General features: G+C 35.2%; 1 protein-coding gene across 3 annotated transcripts in view; it reads left to right on the top strand.

Moving 5' to 3' along the window:
* The window catches only part of LOC148955768 (CAAX prenyl protease 1 homolog), a 67,386-nt gene that overhangs the window by 24,768 nt on the left and 18,647 nt on the right, over positions 1 to 23,971 (top strand). For 2 of the 3 annotated variants that reach the window (XM_089104200.1, XM_089104202.1), the window contains exons 3-8: positions 1,528 to 1,674; positions 5,316 to 5,519; positions 8,867 to 9,050; positions 11,540 to 11,650; positions 18,139 to 18,419; positions 20,409 to 20,552. In XM_089104200.1, coding sequence (XP_088960326.1) covers positions 1,528 to 1,674; positions 5,316 to 5,519; positions 8,867 to 9,050; positions 11,540 to 11,650; positions 18,139 to 18,419; positions 20,409 to 20,552 — 1,071 coding nt within the window. The remainder of the gene's footprint in view (positions 1 to 1,527; positions 1,675 to 5,315; positions 5,520 to 8,866; positions 9,051 to 11,539; positions 11,651 to 18,138; positions 18,420 to 20,408; positions 20,553 to 23,971) is intronic. The other variant, XM_089104207.1, reaches the window with a different exon arrangement.

Genomic DNA, 23,971 nt, shown 5'->3' with positions numbered 1-23,971 from the left:
AATTGCCAAAGATCAAACTCTTTTAAGTTTTTATTGCTTTCGAGACTGACTATTACACTATTCCAGCCAGGGTGCGCATTATTTGCAAAATATTTTCAGAAAATACAAGTTTTACCTTGAAAGTATAACTTTCACATCTCTTTGGTGGGATTCAAATATACCTACACATTTTATTGCATTCCAAACTTTAATATATTGAAATATAGCTTATTCTAAGGTTTTTTAGTTATAATTGGCAACGCTGCTCTTTGTGAGGCGCAAGTAGTTTCAATTCCTTTTAACACATGGTGAAGCGTCCAAGCTTACTCCTTTATTAATTGTGCTTTTACCCTTATCAGCTTACTCACAACTATTTTGTTTTCAATAAAAAATTAGTTTACAAACAATAGGATTTACATAATTTCAGTCAATTTAAGGTAGGACTCAAATAACCTTAATTGCAATCCAAGTTTTGACGCATTAAAATGTAGCTTTTCTAAGCTTCTCCAGTATTGCAAGACAGCAATGCGCCATCTGTAGTGTGAGTAGGCTAGTTTTTATCCCTACGAATCACCGATAGAGTACCTTCTGTGGATGAATAATACTAGCTAATTAAGAAAATAAAGAAAACTCTAGAAAATTAAAAATGATAATTAATTCTTACCTACATAGAAATTTCAGTTTAATGTAATTACATTGTATGAAAACTGAATGTGTATGTTAATCATAAGAGAATATTCAGTTTTCTACTTTTTAATGAAGTAGCACGACGCTATCCTTAGTGCAGCGTCTTTACTGTAAGCAGTATTTATTTCCTATCTTGTCATTTTAAATTGCCACAGATGCAACCCTTACAAGCTTCTCCCTCTCTTTGGGGCTGATGATTACACTGCTCCAAACTGCAGGTCGTTTGCAAAACGTTTTGTGAAGATACAAGTGTTTACCTGTTTTTAGTGATTTTTGTCAAAAAAGTGGATTTCATTTAAAATAAAATGACAACCTTGTTTTAGTGACACAAGGTAATTTACCTTGCATGGTGTTAGATTCCTTAAGTGGATATCTTCTAACCTTAAATTCGCTGAGACTAGCAAAACCGTTTGCTAGAAAAAACAGGAGTTTATCACTGTCAAATTTGGTCGTTTTTTGTGGTAGCTGCTGAAATTGTTGGGCATTTTTATATGTCAAAATTATCCAAAGGTATGTTCACATCATTTAGGTTCTTGAAAATTGTTAATCTTCCTTGAATCCAGGTATAATGTACAGAGGAAAGGATTTATGGGGAATAATCAAAGCAGCCATTTACACGTTTTTATGAGAACTTTGCCTGTTTTCCTTGTTAAAGAAGAAAAAAGATAGTTGTTCACTCCTCATAAATTCTGAGTCTGCATTCTACGAGCTATTCTTTCACCTTCTCTCCCCAATCTCTCTCTCTCTCTCTCTCTCTCTCTCTCTCTCTCTCTCTCTCTCTCTACCTCCCTCTCTCTCTCTCCCTCTCTCTCTCTCTCTCTCCCTTTTTATACCCCTTTATTTATAATTTCTATCTTTTAGCACAAGGTTTATAAAGAAAATAAGGAAGTACCCAAAGAAGTGAGAGTCATAATTGACGAAGAAACGTTTAAGAAGTCAAGAGAGTATGGACTTGATAGGAGTTGGTTTGGAATGGTTGCTGGAACGATCAAACAGTGCATAAATACAGTGAGTTATTATGTTAATATTCAAATGCTTTCTTTTTGAGACAATGTTTAAGGACAATTTTAATGTTTGAATCAGTTAATGTTTGCAGGATTAAAACCATATATAGTTTGTATGGCCTGGATTTGCATGTAAGATGGTTTCATAGTATGCTGTGAATAAATTTTATGTAGAGTTATAAAAAAGGCACAGAACCTCTAAGTTCTTTCGAGAAAGGGGGGGAGGCTAATGTTTGAAAATTGCCAGAACATCATAATAACTTTTCCAAAGGGTAATTTTTTGTTTTTTTTCCGGTTTTCAACGGAGACGGGGGGGGGGGGTGAGACCCCAATGCCCTCACTGTCTGAAGTCTTATGGGGGAAAGATCTATTTAAGAACTATGTCTTTTAATTCTGGAATAACCATTTTCTCTTTAAAATTAAAGTAGTATTTGAAAATGGGAACTTTCCAGTATTTGGTGAAAGAAAACAATAGTATTGCTAATAATATTTTAGCTAAGATGTATACCAGTAGGGCTGGGAAATTAAAAGCATCCACCTCTATCGTGTTTTCTTCACTATACTTTGCTTTGACCATCTGGTTGGAAAGCAGGGGGGGGGCATCAAGATTTTTATTTTTTTCCAAGTTTCTGGTATAACTTGCATGCAGTTTGTCCTGCATTAGCCTCCGAGCAAAACGCGACTCTGATCCCCTTAAATAGATTCCTGTGTGCTGCATCGTTTTATTGAATAGCCCTATTTTATTATATTTCCCATCTGCAGGAGATCTATCTTGTCTATCTTGTGTTTTCTAATGTAATTGCATCAACATTTATGGTCTAGTAATCAGTCCCGATGGTTTTATGATTGCTCTTGGAAATGTCAGTGTTAAGCCATTCCAGTTCATTACATACCTTGGTCTTCCTATCAATTCAACTCTAAAAATAACCGGTCGATTACTTATTGGGTATCTATAAAAGCGAACTGGTTTTGCATACAGTAAAATTCTTTAAAATATGGTTCAATACTGCTTTCTATGGCTATAATGAGAGAAAAATTGAGATGGCTAGGGCACGTTCTGTGGATGAGGGATAACAAGTTACCAAAGATTGTCCTTTTTGGCCAGCCATCTAGGGCGAAACGGAAAGCAGGTCGTCCGCGGTTGGCGTGGGAGGATGCCATAAAGATTGAAAGGAGTGGGTAAAGAGGGAGGCTATGAAAAGATTGGGATAGAGTAGGAACGTGCGTAGCTGTGTTGTCCTCAGGTGGCTTGATGCTGCGGTTAGTTGTTAGTAGTAGTAGTATAATGCAAATGTCCTCCCCCATTTTTTGTATTTGAGTCTTTTTTTGAGAATTTTTCTCAGATGTGAATAATCGTGAACTTCGATCTGTTTTCTTTGAACTCCTTCTCCCACTTTGTTCCCGAGATTATTTTCTTATTAGGAAATATAATATAACAGACCCAACTTCAGCCATCCTTAATCAGGTCTCAAAATTTGACTATAATATTAAAAGTCATCCCGGGTTTAAAATCCTTCGTCAGTAGAACTCGGTGTGTTTGTGTTTTCGCCATGGTTTAACCAGTCTTCGTGTTAATGGGTATTAATTACGAATACATTGTGTCTAGGCCTACATACTCAGTATGAATTGTTGTTCCCAATAGGCCTATATACTCAGTATGAATTATTGTTCCCAAGGCATTTAGGGGATTCTTGATTGGTACATCTCATTGTTTGACGCATTGTCATCTTTCAATGATGAGTTGTTGCAACAAAAGAAAGAACAAGAGGAAATTGCAACAAAAACACATGACAAAACGAAAGATTCGTAAAGAAGAGAGAAACGAGGATAATAAAAGCCAGTGAAAAAAAAAACAAAGAGGAGTATGCAAATATTTTGGTCAAGATGTCTTCAGTGCAAATAATAAAAAATACAGATAGAAATCCAAAGGATAATACAAAACTAAACCTTAAAACAAACATTGAAACTAAAATGGGAAAGACCCTTTCCAAGCAACGATGAAAAGGAAGCTGAATAAAAAATGCAAGACTTAATGGCATTTCAAACTTTCATTTTATGTAAACCATTCTTTAAAGACCTTGCCCTAAAGATTTTTTAGGCTGATCGCTTACCGGAATGGTGTTATCATAGATTTTGTTACGTTGCAAATTATGAACTTGTGGATAGGTATAAAACGATCGGAATTAATAAGTTCATTATAAATGGGGCTTACATAGGTTCCTCCAGTATCTCTATTGAGGGGTACCTTTTGGTGAATGTACTTTATTTGCAACAAAAATGCGTTGAAACAGTTCCAAACGCAATGACTTTAAAAAAACCAATAATTATATTAGAAATTGGATTTAGAACCCTTTGAGACTAGATTTGGAAAAAATCTAAGCAAACGAGAATACCTTTCTGAAGTTTTACCAGATACCAGAAACAGGCCTAAATTAGCAGTTGGAAAGTTTAACCGACGTTCTACATCAATAGCTCTAAACCACTACTATTTCTAGCAACTAATTGCTGTCTTAAGTTGCCTGAGGCCGACACAGAGGCACTCGTTCCTCCTCCATCCTCTTTATTCAAGGCTTCATTCTTTTCTCAACATATTTGAGCTTAATTTAGTTTTGGTGGACTGCTATGTAACACAATTTTTAGCAAGAAAATATTCCTTATCTCTAAAGCTTGGTCTAACCAGTTTAATTTGTTTTTCAGCATAGACCTGGGTATTGAGCTCAAATCATTTTTCTTATTTTTATTCTTGCTGATTATTGTTTAATTCACAGTCGTTTAAACAGCTTCATAAACTTAGCTCAGTGATAGCGGGGTTTGTTATGTAAAAATATTTACTAATATAGCTTTGAGCTGTATCCAGGATATTTTTGTTCCGGAGGAGGGGTTTACCAGAAGAACTTCTGTTCGGGGGGGGGGAGAGCAAAGAATACCCCCTCCTGTGGATTTTGTGTAAAGGTCTCGATTTTTTTTTTCACCTGTATTTTTAAGGCCAATTTTTTAGTCTGAAAAATATTTCTGGGGGTATCAAACCTGGTAGCTCACCTCTCCCTCACCCGGAAAACGACCCTATATAGCCACATAATTGTTAAGCAACAATGTTTAGATAAACACCTATCTAATTTTCCTCAGTTGTTGGAAATGCCAGTGTTCAGAACCTTACTGGACGATTTTCATCTCTTTGGTCCCTAATATCTTTATCAAAGTTCTATAATTTCTTCCAAACTATTCTCCTTTAAACTTTAAAACTTCATCCTTCGAAGCTACAAAAAAAGTCCCTGTGACTTTTTCGGAGGGGATAGAAGGGTACGAAAATAGGTTTTACCCCACCCCCTCATCTTTCAGAAGAAAGGGCACGAATTCACGAAAATGTAGCGGAGGAGCATTTTTTTTCAAAATCTATTGGGACATATATTTCGATTTATTTTTTTCAATGGTAATAACAAACAAGTTATTCTCCTAAGTCTAGGGGAGGGCACTCTCCTTTTCCTCTAATTTGCACCCCTTTTCAAAAGACCTAGGTTGCAACAGGTTCCCTAAAGGTTTAGAAAAATAAGCTACGCAAAAGCAAGTGACTCTCGAACCCCTGAACCTGAATCTCGTGTAATTAATCGCAAATATTCGACTGTTCAGTTTCACGTTTCTTTTTAGGCGTTTGTATTTTATTGGGGCCAAAAGTATCTTTGGAGAGCAGCTGGCAACCTTATACAATTAGTTGGTTGTGGTGCTGAATGTGAAATTGTACATAGCATAGCATTTGGATTTTTAGCTAATGTTGTTTCCACAGTACTTGATCTCCCTTTTTCTATTTACAATAATTTTGTGATTGAAGAAAAGCATGGTTTCAACAAACAGGTAATGTATCTCTTAATAAATTAAGTAGCTAAGTGAAAAACATTATTTTTTTCTATCAGAGCGATGTTTGTTTGATGAGCTGCTAAATTCAGGTCTCTTTAAGTAAAATGAACGAAAATCAATAGTAAAAAAACATGTTAGAATAGAAATTTCAAGTCAAGTATAAAGATGCTGAATTTTATAGAGAATAATGACACGTCAATCTATTAAAGTCATGAAATCGAATTGAACTTTCGAAAAACGTTTAATGGGGACTTTTTTTGCATACAAAACCTATACTATTATCATGGGAGGACTCACAAAACTGACCCTCATAGGCCAAATAGGATCATTGCCTCCAAGCAAAAAAAAAATAATTTAGCACCAATAGCTGTTGGGCTATTGGTGCCCTCTCGGGTCGGGAATTTTGAGAGAGACTTCCTACCTCTGATGGGAGAGCCATCTCTGGTGTCTTTTATGTTTTGTTCTTATTTTAATGTTTCTTTGTTTAAACATATGAATCTCTTTCAAGGAGAAACTGGAAAAATTTTAGTCTCTGAGGTAACAAACAGCCAATTATTTCGTTCTTTCTTCGCCAATTTCTTCTTGCTCCTATTGCTTCATTTAGTCATTATCGCTCTACTTGCTCATTGATTGTTGCTTCATTTCATTTATTATGTTCTTCAATTACTGATTTTTGGTTTAAACATATGATCTATATAATTTATTTGTAACCCACAAATGAACATTAGAAGTGACACTGCGGAGTAAATACAAAAGAAAAGAAAAATAACATCAATACGAAAACAAACAAAAAACTACAAAAATACAATTTGACCGATATCACGATGAAAAAAGCAAACTAGGGGGTTTGTGACAGAAACAACATTACAAGTATTCGTAATTATATTAGAAGCCACACTGACCAGTTGCGCGCAAGCATCAATGACACCATAATGGGATACAATATTTCTATTTCTGAAACGGCCGGGTAAATACATCAGATATCAAGGAGGCACACTTGTGCCTCTATAAAGAGGCGACCCACCACAATGTTAAGCGATTTCCGGTCCTAGCGGTCGCAGAGAGACAACGGTAATCGCATTTTGTAGCCCAAGCTCAAACTAAGAAACGTGCAAAATTTCACCCTCCTCCGACTCTATCTTCATGGGTAAAAGTGGGCCGGAAGTTTCGACCCTCCGACCACAGCCCCCCTTTAACGTTATCCGATTGGGTTGAAATTTAGAGGTTAAGCTTTCCTAGGGCCCGGAAGCTTATCCTCAAAATTTCAGCTCAATCCGATCACTCCTTCCCTGTTTTCCAAAAACCAAATATAGCCACTTAGAGTTAAAAAATTTTTTGTTCTTCTTAGCCACGCCTACAGGCCACAGTTGGCAACTGATCCGGGTGAATGAGGACTCATTCGAAGCGGAATTCGACTTGTTAGGGCCTTTTGATATTTTCAGACCGAAAAAATTATCCCCCGAATTTACATTTACGAAAAACATCGTTTTCCTATAAGAGCCCATGTTAATTTTTCCCACCACAGCCCCCCTTTAACGTTGTCTGATCGGGCTGAAATTTAGAGGATAAGCTTTCCTGGGGTCTGGGAGCTTATCCTCGAAATTTCAGCTCAATCTAATCACTCCTTCCCTGTTTTCTAAAAACCAAATATCAAGTTTTGTGGGTATTTGCTTGCGTCAAAAATAGATTCCACTTACTAAAAAACAATTACAATTGTGTCTCTTTAGTAAAGCGGTCGATACTCCTGACTGTCAGGCGGAAGACCCGGGTTCGATTCACCGTCAGAGGAAATTTTTTATATACTGAATTTAAAGTTTAAAAAAGAAACTCAGTTTCTTTTTTAAATTATTTGAAAAAATTACGTTTTCTAAAGAGTTAAAGAGGCTGAGTTACAAGGTCGACCCTTAAAACACCCTGTCGAGAAAGAAAAGAATAATACACAATCATCTAACAGTTAGTCAAGCAATAATAAGTAATAAACTGTACAAAAACGTGCAGAAATTTTTTGAAAAAAACTACGTTTTCTAAAGAGTTAAAGAGGCTGAGTCACAAGTTTGAACCTTAAAACGTACAGGGATTAGAAGGTACAGTTGGGGCTGCCGCCCCCCAAACCCCCGCTTTCGCAGCCTTTAAATAAAAAAAAAATTTTTAAACTGAAAGTAAGGAGCGACATTAAAACTTAAAACGAACAGAAATTATTCCGTATATGAAAGGGGCTGTGCCCTCCTCAACGCCTCGCTCTTTACGCTAAAGTTTGACTTTCTCACAACTCTTTTTTTAAACAATAAAAACTTTAGCGTAAAGAGCGAGGCGTTGAGGAGGGCACAGCCCCTTTCATATACGGAATAATTTCTGTTCGTTTTAAGTTTTAATGTCGCTCCTTACTTTCAGTTTAAAAAAAAAATTCCATTTAAAGGCTGCGAAAGCGGGGGTTTGGGGGCGGCAGCCCCCCAACTGTACCTTCTAATCCCTGTACGTTTTAAGAATCGAACTTGTGACTCAGCCTCTTTAACTCTTTAGAAAACGTAGTTTTTTTCAAATAATTTACAGTATAAAGACCAGGTGGAAGATTTATAGTCTCTGAGGCAATAAGCAAACCAATTGCTTTACGAGTCTTACAATTTTTATATTATTTAATTTATCCGTTGTCACTTTACTTACTCATTTATTCATTCTTCATTTCATTAATTTTCTTCTTCATTTTCTGTTTTTGTTTAAACATATGATTTTATATCAAAGGTAAAATGGAAAAATTTCTAGTCTCTGAGGCAGTAACCAAATTATCTTGTTTACCAACATTGCTTTACTCATATTATTTCATTAATTCATTTATGTTTTGCTTACTCATTTATTGTTTGTTTTATTTATATCTAGTTCATTTATTGTTTCTTTTGTTAGACATATGAATTTTTAAAGATAAGCTGAGGAAGTTTCTTCTCTCTGAGGCAATAAGCCTAACATTTGTTGTTTTACTGTTTCATTATGCATTTATTATGCTTATAATAAGCTAATAAATAATATATTAATCCCTTTCAAGGACAAAAAATCAAAGTCTATGAATCAATAAACATTACCAGTTGTTTCGTTTACTACTTTTGTCATACTCATTTATTGTTTCTTCATTTCATTTCTCTATTTCATTCATTTTGATTACTTATTTTTTATTTAAACTTATGATTTGTATCAAAGATAAGCTGGAAAAAGTTCTAGTCTCTGATGGAATAATTAGACAGTTTTATATACCAGTAATGTCTTACTCATATTATTTCATTTACTCATTTTCACCTTACTTACTCATTTATTGTTTTTTTTTTATTATCTAATTCAGTTATTGTTTTTTTTAGACATACGGATTTTATTTCAAAGATAGGCTGAAAAAGTTTCTAGTCTCTGAGGCAATAAGCCTACCCATTGTTGCTTCTGTCGTGTGGATTGTCAAAAATGGTGGAAACTTCTTTTTCGTTTATCTATGGGGATTTGTTACTGGGGTTATTCTGGCTTTGATGACTATTTATCCTGACTACGTTGGTAAGTATGTTCAAGCTTTAAGATAAGATTTGGTATAATTTTTAGGCATTTTAAAGCAAATAAAAAAAATCTTCATGGTTCCTTATGTTTAAACGAAGATGAACCAATTTTGTCTTCGAGGATAATCACCCAAAGCCCACAAGTGGCACCCCTCCCTGCCCCTAAAAAAAGTCATCTTTTTTTATATTTTATTTCAAATAAAATATTGGCTAAAATAAGATTTGGTATAATTTTGATATAATAATGCCTTATTTTTAGGCTTTTTAGACTTTTTTTTACTTTTTTTTAATTTTTAGACTTTTTCTATTTTTAGGCAAATAGAAAAAGTCTTCATTGTTCCTTATGTTTAAACGAAGATGAACCAATTTTGTCTTTGAGGATAATCAACCAAAGCCCACAAGTGGTACCCCCCCCCCCCCCACACACCTTAAAAAATAGAGAAAGCCATCTTTTTTTATATTTTATTTCAAATAAAATATTGGCCTAATATATCCAAATAAAAACTGGTCTATATATTTTTTTTCAGTAAAAATTTACTTGACAAGAAAAATTGGCCAATAATAATAAAAAGATACATGATTAATTAATAAAATTAAGATTAAACATAATAATAAATATAAGTAGTCATATCCAAAGTTTTGCATCCAGTCTTGCAGTGTCACAAACATTATTAGAAACGTCACACTGTCACAAATATCACAAACATGTAACATAAACGAAATGCTCGAATTTTCTAGCCGTAGCAGACCAGGCTAGGAGGCTATAAAGATGAAAACGATAGGCACCTTGCCAAACGATTATTTTTATTTAGGACTAGTAACCTAGCATGTACGATGGAAACAAGGCGTGGTGAGTTTCTAAATAAGAATTGGCTTCTTTTTTTTATTGCTTACTGCAATAAAATTGATTTTATTTGATGACCGATATAGATAGACAAAAATTTTGAATAAATTTTTTTTTTTTTTACGAAACTCAATATCATATGAAGCTAGACCTGAAACAACGGAGAGAGTATTCATTGAATGATCTGTCCCTACGGCTTAAAGCATGATTTTTTGATGCCTTGATTACCCTCAATGCAATCTACTCATGTGGAACTTGGACATTATCCAATATATTACAATAGGTTGAATGGTCAGTGTCACATCACAGCATTTGGAAGCTCTGCCAAACTTCAGAATAACTACCTCAATAAAATCTCAAATGTCAAACTTCTCGAAAGTCTTAATATCCAATCCCCACCAAGATCTAGGAACATTGGTGGCTTGCTCACGTCCAACAAATGAATCAGTCCTATTTCCCGAAAATCCTCTTCGAATACCAAATTCACAGTTCTCCCCACTGCGGTCGTTCCCCAAAGAGGTGGGAGGATAAATTCATGCCTCATTGCCTCCTGGAATTTTTTTGGTCTAGCAAAAGGCTGCAAGATACAATGAAGGATCATCCACACCATCCCGAAGAAAGAAACGTCAAAATGACCTTCAAGAACGGATGGGATATAAGTCAAGTAATGTAGTTCGCTAATAATTTAGCTTCCAAATTTCTTACCGTTTCAGCGAATATTTTAACGTTGAGATAATTGGAGTAGTTTATAATTGATAGATTGTAGTTTAATGACGCTGTTAATTGGTGTGCAGTTATGAGATTAATTGGGGTGCAGCTGTTAATTGGTGTGAAGTTATAACGTTTTTATGAGAGGTGCCTCGAAAAAGTTTTTCGTGTTGAAATAACTGATGCAATTGGTTAATTAATCGAGATAAATGGATTATTATTAAACTTTTTTGGCATGTAGATTAATAAAGGGCTCAGAATGTTAATTAATAAAAATGCTTCAATTAGAGTCAGTGCAATAGAATAAATAATAGAGGCTAGCAAAGGCTAGCCTCTTGCCTTTGAGATTGGGGCCACCCTCCACATAAGCTTGTGTTTAAAACACTATTTGTGTTCTGCGGCAATATAATGTTAGTTGTGCAAAACAGTTGCCAATAGAGGTTGTTATAATCATCGTCCATCAGCAAAGTTAAATGCCATTTTTGGACCATACTTTTTTCATTTATTCGGTTTTATAGTATGCTCTGAAGTGCTGATTTCAGAACCACATCAATAAGTTTTTGCAATACTATAAATTTCTTTTATTTTTACCAAAATCAATTAAACATTTTTATGTTTAAAAACGCCTTTTTTGGTACCGATATTTTACAAAAGAGAGATATGACATTTTACAAAAATGTTTTGTAAAATATTTTTTTAAAAACATTAACTTTAAAATAAAACACTTTTATGTTTAAAGGAACTTTTAGACTAGAACTAATGTTTTTCGAAAGACAAGTAAAAAAAAAAACTCTTCCTATTTAAAGTTAATTTCTTTTTCCTTTTTAATCCGCTGTTACGAATCATTCATTAGTTTTTTGTTTAGTTTTTTTTTAAGTTTAAAATATTTTCGAAATTTTAATGGTAAATCTTTTTAATTTCTCTAATTTTTTTTTTAGCTCCGTTGTTTGACAAGTATACTCCATTGCCTGATGGGGATCTTAAAGCGAAGATTGAATCCTTGGCAGCGTCTATTGACTTCCCTCTCTACAAACTGTATGTTGTAGAAGGTTCGTAAAATGCTGAGTAACTCTTGCCCGGGCCACACTCTAGTCACTTTTCAGTAAAATCAAAATTATGCTCGATTGTTGTGCCAGTTATGCATCACGTTCGTATATTTCTTGAAGTTTTCTATTTTCAAGCATAAAATTTGCGATTGATCAATCAGGTTTAAGATTCATGGCAGAATTTTTGAAATTTGAAAAGATGGAAGTTTGGATTTTCTTATCTCCAAGATGAAACTGGCAAAAGATACAAAGACATAGTATTTATTGGCAATAGTTTGGAACAAAATATTATTTTTACAGCCCAATCGATACAACCCACAAGGTTAACATGCAGAGCAGTTAACCAGGGGCGGATCCAGGATTTTTTTAGGGGGGGGGGCAAAATAGGATGATCCGATAAACTTGCGTTATGAGCAAGTTTATTTACCGCAAACTTTAGTTAATTAAGTAAATTACACTACTTTAGACTACGCTAGGCCCCCCCCTGGATCCGCCACTGACTTAACATGCAAGACAGAATTAGTTGAAATTGAAAAAAATGAAAGCTTTGATTTTCTTGTCTATAAGCTGAATCTGGCAAAAGATAAGGCCTAGTATTTATAGGTAATAATTTGGAATAAAATAGTGCTGATACAAGCTTGTCAACACAATTTCTTGCCAGTTCAATTTTCCACTTCTGCAGTACAAGTTGACCTTAAGATCAAGAAACAACACATGCCATTCACAAATCTTTACTTTTTATTGACTTGTGTGAGTGGAGTCTGGCTTGGAGTTAATTATTTCAAATTAATTATAATAATCAATTAATTAGAATTATAATTAGTATAAAAATTAGCTGATTATAAATAATATTTATAGTTAACACTTATCCATATTTTACTTGAGCATTTCTAATCTGATATGTCTGAAAATTTCTACTAAAAAACTATTGGAATGAATAAAAATGAAGTAATATTAAATTTAATCCAAACAGATTGAAAATGTGAGCAATAAAAATATATATTATTTTTCTCTGTTTGGTGATACGGGACCAGGAGTTCGGTCTCAGCGGCAGCAACCTGCCACTTGAGGTTTGAACCCCCCCCCCCCCCAAATGTTTTTCCGACTCGTAAAAACGCAACAAAAATGCATATAAAAAAATTTTTGATGCATTTTTTTAAAGTTTTTTGTATTACCGTATTACCTTTTTTGGTAATACGGGACCAGGAGTTCGGTCTCAGCGGCAGAAACCTGCCGCAGGGCTCGGAATTATACTGTGAGAAAGTGTCTCCATTATATTCCAAAAAGAAGAAGAAGAATATGTTCTGCTGGTAGTATTCCCGCCAGCAATGTATTTGGTAATCTTAATTATTTTGCCACGATAGAGTAATAGCTTCAAGTTTCTGCCTCTTTCTTGTTTTTGTATTGGAAAGCTGTATGCATATTCTTTCATTTCAATTCTTTCATTTGAATTTCATTTCAGTTCTTTCATTTCATTTTATTGCTTGCTTACAAGCTCAGGTATGACTGATTTCAGATGATTGACTCTGACCGAGATTCCTTTAAAACTGCATTAAATCATTCAAAATTTTGAGCTTTAAAACTTGGTGTGAATAAGAAACTAGACACCAGTTCATTGGTGTAATGGGGGAGGGGCTCGATCTGGGCCCTGGGGCTAGAGCAATTAATTTTTTTCCCTCTTGGGATTTTATATCGGCTCTGCATGAGTGTTGTTAGAGGTGTGGAATCCACTGCAGAAATTCTTAAAGGCATCAATTGAAGAAATCCTTCATGAAATTTCCTCTAAGGTAACTCACTTTAGGGTAAATCGAGTGTGTCTGCTGATTTTATCGTTACATTTTGTCTTTATTTTTTAGTCTAAAAAGGTATTTTGAAGTTTAACTTTCGATTTTGGTGATTGATGCAATTATTTTAAAATTTTGAAATAATATCCGATATCTTGGAGGGTTAAGTGGGGACTGAAGAATAAAAAATGGCACGGGAGAGGTCTTGGTCGCTCTCTGAGCCATGTCAAGTTTCAAAGGGACGCTAGAACTTTCAATTTTCAATCACGTAGTGTATTATATAGTTTCCAAATCCCCCCCCCCCCCACTTACCTTATAAAGCTGCCAGGAGAAAAAAAACAATAAAAGATCGACGCCTCTGAAAACTGTTTTTGGGAACTTTTCCCGCCTACAACTAAATATGTGTCCCGGCTGTAGGGATTGATAATAGAATTTGCCCCCCCCCCTCCTCCCCCGATAATTTCGTCCGACTTGTATAGACTATTCATTGGTATAACTGGGGACTGGATGTGGGGCCTGAGGCTGGAGTAATTTAATTTTTTTCTGACAATGTTGACCATCTGACAAGAACTGACGTAAAACAACGGATATCAGATCGGTTTAGAACCTTCTGGCTCCCATTATGACACATCTGACTCCCATTATGACACTTAAATTTTCTTTTTACAAAAATAAAAGTTCTTGTTATTTTTATCCTTAACTTGTAAAGTAATTAATTTTGGAGATTGTATACCTTCAGTTTGTGCTTTATTAGTGAGAAACATCCTGCTAAGAAGGATTTAGTTACCCCTAATTCACTGTAATGTTACAAATGAACTTAACATGAGTAAGATTTGCATTCTTGGACCAATTAAGTGTTTTTTTTCACTATATTGCGCTGCCTCTTGAAATTTTATATCGGCTCTGCATCACCCTTTAAGGTATTGATTATATACAACGATGAGAATCAAAGCCATTATTAGATGAATTTTAGACATATTAGTGGGTTTTGATGCAAGTATGGTTTTAATTATAGAAACCATAGGATAACTAAAAAACCAAGCAAATTTGAAGCTAGTGAAGACAAGGAAAAAATGGACATAATTCTGCTAATATCGCTGGCTAGCCGTCCTCATTGACCTCCGTTGCCAAGGCTCCGTGGATTTTTGCAGCAACTGTGACACATGGGTCACACATTGCCCCCTGCACAGTTGCGAAGGGCAATGCTTTATAATTGTTGTAGGTTATCATTTGTAAGGTCATTGTGTAATTAAAGAACTTCTAAAGTAAAATCTGTGTTAAGGAAGTAATTGTGTTTTTACTTACTATTTAAAAATTTATTTGATAGTACACCTGAAACTGTGCTCTATTTACTGCGGCTAATAAACATCTGAGAAAAGGTTTATTTTTTAAACTTTTATTTCTTATTGCACGGTTCATTTTCGGATAAAGAATAATAATAATAATCTTTATTCGTTCTCTTTATCACACTTCAATAACATGGGTATCGTCAATTTAAGCACAAAAAAAAGAAAAGCACAAAAAAACACAACACCAAGAAAAATAAATGATGAACCATCACCTTTACTTCAGGACACTGTTGTTGTAACATCTGACGTAGTAGGGCACAAAAGATTTTAGATATCTTGTCGTCGAGTGTGTAGGTGGGCATTCCAAGAGTTTTTTCCTTCTTTCAGAGTTGCCAACCTTGTTTTGTGTGCGTGGGTCTCTGAAGTAAACGGAGGAAGGATATCTCGGTGTGTTGAGGACTTCCGGATGTCAGCTCCAAACTTCATCAGCATTTCATGCCTCCTTTCCTCCAGGGTTGGGAGCTTGAGTTGGCTCAAGCTTTGTTCATAGTTTTTATAATTTGGCACAAGAATTATTTTGGAGACTCTCTTCTGAATTGTTTCCAGTTCGTTTCTGTGCTTCTCTGTAAGCGACTGGTGCCAGACAGGACAGCCGCACATCATTACGGGCATTACATAAGTTTTATAGCTCGAAAGAAGGAGTTGCTCTGTCATTCCAAACCTTCTTAGATTTGCAAAGGATTTTAGAAAACCAGCTGCCATTGCTGTGATCTGCCTGATGTGATCTCCAAACGAGAGATCATCACTAAATGTGATGCCAAGTATTTTTACTGATTTCTATGTTTGGAGAGGTGCAGATTCATTTATGCTCTTCCTCTTTTTCCGGAAGTTGACATGCATTACACAGCTTCTCTCGAGGCTTATCTGGAGCTTCACTTGATCAGCTTGATGTTGAAGCTGATGATGTTCATATGAGCTGATTGGGTGTTTGTGACACGAAGCGCAGCAGGCTTAGTGAAAGATCATCTGCAAATTTATACCTCTGTTTCTGTTGCCTCGTCAGTCGGTTGATGACTATAACAAATAAGATGGGACCTAACTTGCTTCCTGGGGCAGCTCCACACGTGAAGTCGTGGAAGTTGGATGTTTTCTCGTTTTTGAGTTGTACGCACTGTTGACGACTAGAAAGGAAACTTGCAATGGTACATAAGAGAAACTGCGAGACTTCCAGGGCACGGGCTTCATTGATTACGGTCCATGATCAAGCAGATTGAAAGCTTCACGAAATCAGAAATGATTATTTCAGCAAGGGCCTCAGGATTTTCTAGGTGCTCTAGTAGATCATGAAGTAATCTGACCAGATAGTGAGTTGTGCTGTGTCCTCGACGAAAACCGAACTGCATAGGATCGATTTTGTGTTCTATTTCTGCTAGTAGCCAGTGTAAAATAAAATCTTCGAAGGCTTTTGAAAAGATGGGCGTCTTTGAAATTGGCCTGAGATTCGATGGTGAGGTTGGTGATGTTTCCTTTGGAATTGGTGTGATAAATGCCTTTTTGAACTTATCTGGGAAAATGCCTTACAGCAGGCACTGGTTATACACCATAGCCAATGGTGTAGCCAGTAAGGGAGGGCATGCATATATCAGCCTTATAGGAATCTCACCAGGGTACGAGGCTTTCCTAATGTCTAGGTTTTTGAGTTTTTGTTGGACCTGGGAAGCAGTAATAATAGGGATAATTTTGATTGGACCATTCTGTGGCATAGTCTTGAGGGGAGGCTATTGACGGCAAATATTTGAAAAGTTTGCATTAATTGCTTCTGCGGTTACATTCTCTCCTTGCTGGTCCCTCAGGATGGATTTAGACTTATGCTGTCCCATTAGTTTCCGTACGGTTGTGTGGAACTTTCTTGGGTCACTGGCTGGCAACTTAGCAACAATTTGGTGTCCATACAAACGTCTAGCTTACTTTAGTAGTGTAACTACTATGTTTCGCTTCCGTTTATACTCGTCAGAGTGTGGCTTTGTCTCATAAAGCATGTCTCGCTCTGCCATTGCTGCTTTAATTGTCGGAGTAACCGACAAGTTTGTTCTGTGCCTTAATTGTAACTCGCTTTTCAGGGAAGAGTCGTTCGTAATATAGAAATTTTTTTTCATATAGGAGTTCGGTCATGTTGTTTGCCTCTTTGTTTTCCAAAGGCGGAACCAGCATATTGAGTTGAGCCATTCTCTGTAGCCAATTATACCTTCTTCTGTAAGTGGACGGTAGGTGAACTGGGTCGGTTTAGTAGGTTTCATTGTTGACTTCGGCCGTAATATAACTGTTACATGGTCACTGGTTGAAAGTGGTGCTTCCGCCGAAGGATCTAACTAGAAATCACCAAGTGTAGTAAAGATCAAGTCAAGGGTTTTTTCTTCTCGTGTTTACACTTTAACCATTTGATGAAGCGCTGTAGAGCTTTCGATCCAGTTTGGCTTCAGGTCGTTGAAGTCCCCACGAAGAAACCTTCCTGCATATGGATATTTTGTTCTGATGAAGTCGCAACTTTGTTGGAGGTATTCCACTAGTTGTCGCCGTGCTTGTCTTCTTGCTTGCATTTCATTGTATTAAACGTCTAAAATATAATAAATATCAAAATCAAGATTTTTTGAAAAAAAACGAACTTCGGTGTCGAAATCGTGATTTCTGGGATATTTAACCAAAAATTTATGACGGATACGCAAATTTTGCTGAGGTTGTCGAAGGAATAATATGAATTTTTCTTTCAGTGTTCCAAGTTATTCTATTTCTAAAAAGTTAAGCTTTAAAGGTAAGCCATTTTATATCACAGTTTTACTCGATTAAAATGCAAAAAGGAATTAAATAAAAAATTTCAGAAAACAACCAAAAAATAGGAGTTTGGCATTTAAGACCTATTTTTCCAGAATTATTTCAAAGAAATCTATGAAAGATACGACGCGGATATTTCGCCTGTATAAAACTAGGCATCTTCAACGCTAAGGTCAAAGATAAAATCTAAAATATTCTATAATACCTAAAATTAAATAGAATCTAATGCTATTCTAATGATTTTTTATCGGATCAGCCTATTTTGCCCCCCCCCCACTAAAAAAATCCTGGATCCGCCCTTGATATATATATATATATATATATATATATATATATATATATATATATATATATATATATATATATATATATATATATATATATATATATATATATATATATATATATATATATATATATATATATATATATATATGTGTGTGTGTGTGTGTGTATATCAGTAATTAGACAATATTAGTCTTTAATTAGTGAGCCTTCTCAGTTTGATGGAAGTGGAGCTTTGTCGTGTTGGATTTTCTTTGTTGATGAAAGGCCTCAAATACAAATGTGTCAAATTCTATTTTTTTAGGTTCAAAACGTTCATCTCATAGCAATGCTTACTTTTATGGTTTTTTCAAAAATAAACGAATTGTTCTATTTGACACATTGTTGGAAGAATCAGAAGCAGCAAAGATCCGTGAAGCGTCCCCCGAAAACGAAGCGAAAAAGGAGTCTGAAAAGCAAGATGGATCAGGGAAGACTGAAACAAAGAAAACTGGATGTACAACTGATGAAGTTCTCGCTGTGCTTGGTCATGAACTGGGTCACTGGAAACTGAATCATGTCCTGAAAAATATCATTATAACAGAGGTTTGTTTATAAATCTTCTTTCTTTTTTTCACATATTCTCTTTCGATTTTTCTCTCAAGGTGAAAAATTAAATTTGAATAGGTTTATTTGTTTGTTTATGAATGTTTGCTTAAAAGATATATATCTGGAAGTGAAAGTCTTCTTTGAAAGAAGCCTAATTTGTTTTAAGTAAAGCAGGTCTAAACGAAAAGCAGGTCATCTCCGAATGGGGTGGGAGGATATCGTAAAGAAAGGTTTAAGGGAAATGGAAACTTTTTGCGAGGGTTAATTGAGGGTCGCTTTGAATATATTGGGATGGAGGAGGAGCGTGTGTAGCTCTGCTGGCCTCAGGTGACTTGGTGCTGAAGTGAGTTGTCAATAGCAGTAGTAGAAATGTTTAAGCAATCCAATAAAAAGCTGCAAGACTAGAAAATTGAAAGCAATTATAATATCTTGGGGATTTAAGGGCATAGAGATAGAACAGTGACGTGTCCATTACATAACAAAAGCACTAAATATTGATATATATATGTCAACTAAATACATTAGCTTATATGTCAACTATTGGATCGTTTATGTTTTGACATCGTTGTAAAATCTTGGGTTTAAGCTCAAGTATAATATCCCGGTTCCGCTATAAATTTATATTGTTTTTTGTCAATTCCTCAATTCATTTTTTTTTTCAAAATCCCCTATAAGGTTGTTAAGAGAACCTTAAAAACGCCGTAAGAGCTTTTCGCTATTAAAAAACATCTTTTGGAATTTCTTGAGAAGTTTTCAAGCTTCAAATGGAGGCAAAATCCGTAAATAATCAAGGGCAACAAAATAAAAGGATTTTGGGTTATTATACCTGATCTCTGGTTATTTATGCCTGAAAGCCATGACTCTCAGATGATTTTTTTGGTAGTTTTTAAATTATTGGGTTTCTAAGGGGATACAAAATATTTATCGGTATTGCGATATTGAACTGTGAAAATATGTAAGCAAAACCAATTTAGGCCTTTTCGGCCGTAAAATTCAAACAAACGCTTTTACGGCCGAAAAAACGCTTTTCGACCGTAAAAGTCAAACAATCAATCTGTTGATTCCCAAAGACAACTACACCTTAAAGGAGAGCTACACTTTATCAAGCTATTTGGGGCCATCTATTTCTAGCTTATTTTTTTGCAGATTTGTCACTCATGTTCTTTTTTTTCTTTAATTTGATACCAAATGTTTATAAAAAGCTTGTTGTTTATGTGCATTGCTTCATTTCGAGAAAATACTCATTTGTGCAAGATAAAGCTTAATTTTGATTGAGCTTAATTTGTGCATGATAAAGCTTAATTTTCTAACTCAAGATTTCATCATGACTCTTTAAAGTCGCATGTATTAGCATAACTATAGTATGAAAAATAAAAATTTATCATTAACTACTCATTAGCAAATTGCCTTTTATACCTTATTGGAGCTTTATTTAAATTCTGAATGACTTCTCTGTCCATGGCAATTCTTGGTTACTGCTTACTATATTCAACAGAGGATATTTTTGTTAGATTAGGATAAAGTAAAAAGACTTATTTAGGTACCTGTCCTTTTAATACCACAACTAAAACATAACTCACTAAATTAGATCTCTCTACGCTATTGCACAGAGTTTGCGAATCCATTTATTTTGAAATGTTTTCTTGAAAGACTTAACGAACTTTGATTTGATTCGATGTACCTTGTGGAATAGCCGTTTCAGCAAATCGATTGTGAAGTTTACGTTAACCTTAAAGAAGAATCATAATTTACTGTGCTCTAAAATTTGATAATGATATTAGTCTACGAGCATTCATGGTAATTCAATTTTGTAAACAAATTGTAAACAATTTGCATTAATTCTGAAGTATTAATTATTGATTTTTTCATTCACTTAGAGTCAACCTTGAGAAGCCAGTGTTTCTTTTCGTTCAGATCAACTGACTTCTTAGATCAATAATATAATTCTTGGATTTGGCTTTGTTCATATTTACTATTCTATTTCAGGCCAACTTATTTCTACTGTTTTTGGTATTCAATAGTCTATTCAAGTACAAGCCATTGTATGTTGGTTTTGGTTTTGATGAAGAGACCCCAGTTTTTATTGGGCTGTACATAGTCATGTCCTATATTCTAGCTCCCTACAACACCGTAAGTTTCGTTTTCTTTTTATCTCTAACGGTGCTTTCACACGACACTACGGAATCATTCACACTTGCACATCTTAAGACTTTACGGTATGTAATCTTACGGAGCCAATTTTTTTCGTATCATACGCAGTGCCAGGTAGACTTGTGCTCTATATGGTGTTTTAGGTTACGTAAGTTTATATTACGTTATGAAGAGGTCAAAACAGTAGCAAAATTTTTAAAAATAAACTTTCATAAAAACCATTTCATGAGGTATTCTCATCAAAGCCCATCCTACTGCATAGCCATAATTATCATTAGAGTTCAATCTACGTCTCCGTTCCACACATAATGTAACGTAACTTAACGAAGTTGCTTTGGAAATTAACGTGTAGTATGAAAACCCCTCAAATGTTTTTTCCTCTTTGATTCATAACTACAAGATATGAAGAACAATGTGAAAAAGTTTACAATTGAATTCATATATTTAATACTATAAAATCTAACTCTATTGCAACGATGTACAACAAAGAACGAAAGAGTAAAACGAAAGAGAACATATATGGCGGATATTGCAGCCCCAAAAGCTGAGCTTGTAGGCTTAATCACTACAACAACAATACAAATGCGGGAATTCAACACTTAATATAAAATAGATCAATACATAAAAGAGAAGTGGTAAAAATTACGGACAAAAATCAAAAACGAAATTTTTACTCTATTTTAAAAAAAAAGCTTGCAAGCAGATTTAAATACTATGGTAAGGAACTCGTACGTGAAATATCAGAGGGAAGAAAATTCCGCAGCTTAATAGCTGACGCTGGGAAAGAGGGATTCGAAACGTGGAAGTTCGATGGATAGAAGGGACTTACGAAGGGAAAAGGAATCCCATCTTTGCTATACGTACTTTAATCTTACGAACAAATTTTGATCGTTACGTAGGGAATGCCAAACAGACTCGCGCTCTAAATAGAACTTTCAGTTACACAAGTATATAATATATTACAGGTAATTATTTGGTAAAAAAAAAAAAAAACTGTCTTCTTAATTTGGTAATTGAGATAAATGAGCACTTGAACAAGGTCTTGACCTTACTCATCCATCGAATAGCCTAGGACAAAACAGTATAACCAACCCAGTAGGATTAATTGTACCAACCCTAATGGATTATTACGTTATAGAGAAGTCAACACAGTTGCAACAAAATGGAATTTCTGGATAAGGAATTTCTAAATTTTGAAAATAAATTATTGAAATTTTAATAGAAAGTCTCTCAGGCCGTCTTTTCATCAAAGGCCATTCTCCCGAGTAAGCATAAGATCATCATCACTGCTTGAACCTCCATCCCCATTCCACCAGTGGCGGATCCAGGGGGGATGGGGCGCCCCCCCTTACGTAGTCGAAAGTAGTGTAATTTACTAAATGAACGCAAGTTTGCATTAGTTTAACTTGCTCCTAACGCAAGTTTATCGGATCAACCTATTTTGCCCCCCCCCCCCTCCCTAAAAAAAAGTCGTGGATCCGCCCTTGCATTCCAGATTCCTAATTTTTGAATAATTTACTTCTGATGGGTGAAGATTTTAAGCGTTGATCCAGGTGTTTTTATTGTTTTTAACGTTAGCGTAGTTTGGAAGGACTGTTTAAGTTTTAAAGGTTATATTTAATGTAACATAAGTTAACGACTTAACTTAGCTTGTTTCATTTAAGTGTTTTGTGATGATCGCGGATCAAAGTTAACGACTTATTTTACGTTTAGTATCAAAACCGCTTAAATGTTTTTCCCTATTTCATTCATGACCGCAAGATATGAAGAAAACAAATGGAAAAGTTTACCCAATCTTAGCTATACGTACTTCCAATGTGTTCAACAGTTCCTCATATTAAGTTGAGACAAAAAGTATATACAAAAAATATGTTCAGTTCAATAGTTATTTGGAAAAAAGTATTTGGGTTGTTGACAGGTCTTATGTATTTTAATATTAGCCTGCTCAGTTTAACTACTCAAATAGTTGGACTTCTCAATTTAAGGTGGATGAACTCAAATTTAAAATACAGATGGCATTTTCTTGACTGACCATTTAAGTCGGTATTATTTGCGTAATTTAACACGGGGAGCCATATAATTTATTTTGATTAATTCATTGATGTAGAATATTCAATAGATGCGCATAAAATATTAGAGGTGTCTGTGGGTCGTCCAGCGGGAATGGAGGGGGACCAAAAGCCTCTGGAAGTACATTTTTAGGAACTAATTTTTGACTGTCAGTGAGAGGTCCGTCATACCAAGGTGATAGGGGGACAAGGAGAATTTTAGGCCTAACCCGAGGACGCATTCAGTATTTTATGTTCGAGAGGGGGGTACAGTAAAAAAACGCACAAAGAATTTGTTTATGTGCATTTTTATTATGGTTTTACGTGTCAGACAAGAATCTCGGGAAGGTGGGGTCAAACCCCATAACCCTACCCTCCCCCTGGATATGTCCTTGGCCTAGCCTTCCTCATTTGAGTAATAAATTTTGTATTGAGTGTGTAGTGCAGTTGTGGAGGGGATTACAGTTTCTTTCCTGTTGCGGAAATATTTTAAGGGTAAAATAAAATATTGCATTTATACTATGTAATCACCAGCGCCTAAATGGGAGGATTAGGGGCACCTCTAAAGAGTAATATTTGCCGTAAGGCCCCCGTCCTAAAAAACAGTGGTGTGAAAAGCTGAGGGGTGACCATTAGATAAACAAAGACGCTTAAGACTCATTCACAATGAAATTTTACTTATACCGAAATTCAGCTAGCATTGATGTGAGCCAATCAGAATTTTTAATGAAATTTTTCATCCAATTAGAAAATTATGTGAAAAACCTAATTAGCTCAATATACGGCTAGATAAATCTCGATATTAGTGAAATATAATCGTGAATAAGCCTTTAGTGAATCAGAGGCAACGCTATAGCGTTGCCTATAGTAAAGGCCATACGGCTCCAATGTTTTATTATTATTTATTCATTTTATTTTTTCCTCAGAGGCACTTCATATGGAAGGGGTCGTCGTAGAAACTTCAAAGGGGGCTCATTCGATTGGAAATCGAGAGTTCTAGTGCCCTTTTTAAGGGTCAAAAGTGATTGGAAGGCAACTAACACCCCTTCCAAGCCCACAAGTTCCCCAAACACATCCAATCAAAATTTTGAGATAGCCATTTTGTTTAGTGTAGTTGATTTCCAGGTTGTTGTAATTTCAAGGGTTGTAAGTTATGCCTTGGGGGCATATTTGGCTTTTATTGAAAGCTTTGTCGTAGACACTTCAAAAAGGACTCATTCGAATGGAAATTCAAAGGGCTAGTGCCCTTTTTAATAGTCAAAATTGATATAAGAGAAACTGACCCCCCTCCAACGCTCACCATGTCCCCAAGCACATCCAGTAAAAATTTTGATTTAGTCATTTTTTCAA

This window comes from Artemia sp. Qi Xiang Cuo, chromosome 2 (assembly GCF_049724085.1).
Source record: "Artemia sp. Qi Xiang Cuo chromosome 2, ASM4972408v1, whole genome shotgun sequence".
Taxonomy (NCBI): Eukaryota; Metazoa; Arthropoda; class Branchiopoda; order Anostraca; family Artemiidae; genus Artemia; species Artemia sp. Qi Xiang Cuo.
The sequence above is the reverse complement of the archived record's forward strand: the minus strand, read 5'-3'. Positions and strand labels throughout refer to the sequence as shown.